Source organism: Sinocyclocheilus anshuiensis, unplaced genomic scaffold, assembly GCF_001515605.1.
Source record: "Sinocyclocheilus anshuiensis isolate Anshui unplaced genomic scaffold, SAMN03320099.WGS_v1.1 scaffold1001, whole genome shotgun sequence".
Classification (NCBI taxonomy): Eukaryota; Metazoa; Chordata; class Actinopteri; order Cypriniformes; family Cyprinidae; genus Sinocyclocheilus; species Sinocyclocheilus anshuiensis.
Genome location: NW_015557116.1, coordinates 152,545 through 152,950, shown reverse-complemented (window position 1 = coordinate 152,950; position 406 = coordinate 152,545). Strand labels below are relative to the sequence as shown.

The 406-nt window shown below is 41.6% G+C and overlaps 1 protein-coding gene across 1 annotated transcript in view; it reads right to left on the bottom strand.

Annotated features, from left to right (window-relative positions):
* LOC107677745 (NACHT, LRR and PYD domains-containing protein 12-like) overlaps positions 1-406 on the bottom strand; it is a 39,026-nt gene that overhangs the window by 35,715 nt on the left and 2,905 nt on the right. The window contains exon 2 of the mRNA XM_016472763.1: positions 29-259. Coding sequence (XP_016328249.1) covers positions 29-259 — 231 coding nt within the window. The remainder of the gene's footprint in view (positions 1-28; positions 260-406) is intronic.

The following is a 406-nucleotide window of genomic DNA, read 5'->3' as shown; positions in this document are numbered from 1 at the left end:
AAACCTTCCAAGACTTTAACCACTTAACCTCTACAAAGAGAAGTTTCAGCGTTTGCATGTTCTTAACAATATATGAGTAAAACACATAGAAAGCAGCAAGAAACTCCTGAAAGCTCAGATGTATAAAGCAGTAGACGTTTTTTTGAAAAATCACAGATTCCTCCTTAAAGATCTCAGTGCAAATCCCAGAATACACTGTGGCATCAGTGACGTCTATGCCGCTCTCAATCAGGTCCTCCTCGTAGAACATCACATTGCCCTTCATCAGCTGTTTGAAAGCCAGTTCAGCAAGTTTCACAATCACTTCTCTGTTGGTCTGCAGGAGTTTTCCTGGATCTCTCTCCTCATACTTCTGGTTCCTCATGTTGATCTGAATCAGCAGGAGGTGGATGTACATTTCAGTCAG